We start from the raw sequence: 1,038 nt of genomic DNA, 5'->3' as shown, positions 1-1,038 counted from the left end.
GTTCTGCTCATGTGGCTCTTAGATTACTCCCAAAAAAGCAGTGAAGCAGTAAACCCAGCAGGCAGTGGGGTCAATCTGCCACTTTTCCAACTTCCTCAGAATTACCACCCTACTCCTTGTGAACAACCGAAACTCTGGAGAGTTATTTCCCAAGTTAAAGATACCGATGCAATTAAGGTGAGAGAGCGGTTGATCATTTCTAAAACCCGGTAACTACACTTGAGCACACAGCGCAGAAACTGATTCCTTTCTCCGTTTGGGACTTCTGCTCACTCCTCCCCCTAGTTACATCCGGACTTCCAGGTCCTGACCACCTTTCCCTCTGCAGCCGCCTCGGCCAGAGCACTGGTCCCACCTCGGGATGACTGGCCCTGTGGGACCAGGACGGGATCTCTTTGGGGTGATCAGACCCCAGGCATTAGGCCTTCTCAGATGACTGGCTCTCAAAACGAACGCTGCCTCCCCGAGTTGACGAGATCCCAAGATTGGGTTGAGGCCTCTTCAGGGTGAACCAGCTCCAGGGGATGGAACTTGGGACTCCTCAGGTGGCCGACTCCCGAGAATAAGGCCTTCTCGGGGGTGACCGGGCACAGGGACAGGAAGGGGCCTCCTCTGGGTGACCGGTCCTTGGGAACGAAACAGGGCCTCTTCGGAATAACGGGACCCGAGAAGAAGATGGGGCTTCCTTAGGGTGACTGACTTCCGGGATGAGGCTTCTTTCAGGGTAACCAGATCCGTAGGTCCGAACGCGGCCTCCTTGAGGTGACCGGCTCCGATAGTGGACGGGGACAGGGCTGCCTGACCGGCTTCCGGGGATAAGGCCGTCGCGGGGTGGCCAGATCCTGGAGCCGGGATGTGGTCCTCGGTGACCAGCTCTGGGATACCAGGAAGGGGACGAGATGAAGCTACCGCCCCGACATCTCCTGGGAACTCGCGCAGGCACAGCTGCGTCCCTTGGGCCCAAGGGCTCCTTTCCCTGGGCTGGGCCTCGCGGACTCTGCCAAGGCTGGGACCGAAGTTCGAAGCCGGAGTCCGAGT

The 1,038-nt window shown here is 58.3% G+C and overlaps 1 protein-coding gene across 1 annotated transcript in view; it reads left to right on the top strand.

Moving 5' to 3' along the window:
• Positions 1-853: 853 nt before the first annotated feature.
• LOC104985737 (constitutive coactivator of PPAR-gamma-like protein 1) overlaps positions 854-1,038 on the top strand; it is a 116,559-nt gene continuing 116,374 nt past the window's right edge. The window contains exon 1 of the mRNA XM_010836060.1: positions 854-1,036. Coding sequence (XP_010834362.1) covers positions 854-1,036 — 183 coding nt within the window. The remainder of the gene's footprint in view (positions 1,037-1,038) is intronic.

The sequence above is a fragment of the Bison bison genome, unplaced genomic scaffold (assembly GCF_000754665.1).
Source record: "Bison bison bison isolate TAMUID 2011002044 unplaced genomic scaffold, Bison_UMD1.0 scf7180017864057, whole genome shotgun sequence".
NCBI lineage: Eukaryota > Metazoa > Chordata > Mammalia > Artiodactyla > Bovidae > Bison > Bison bison.
The sequence above is the reverse complement of the archived record's forward strand: the minus strand, read 5'-3'. Positions and strand labels throughout refer to the sequence as shown.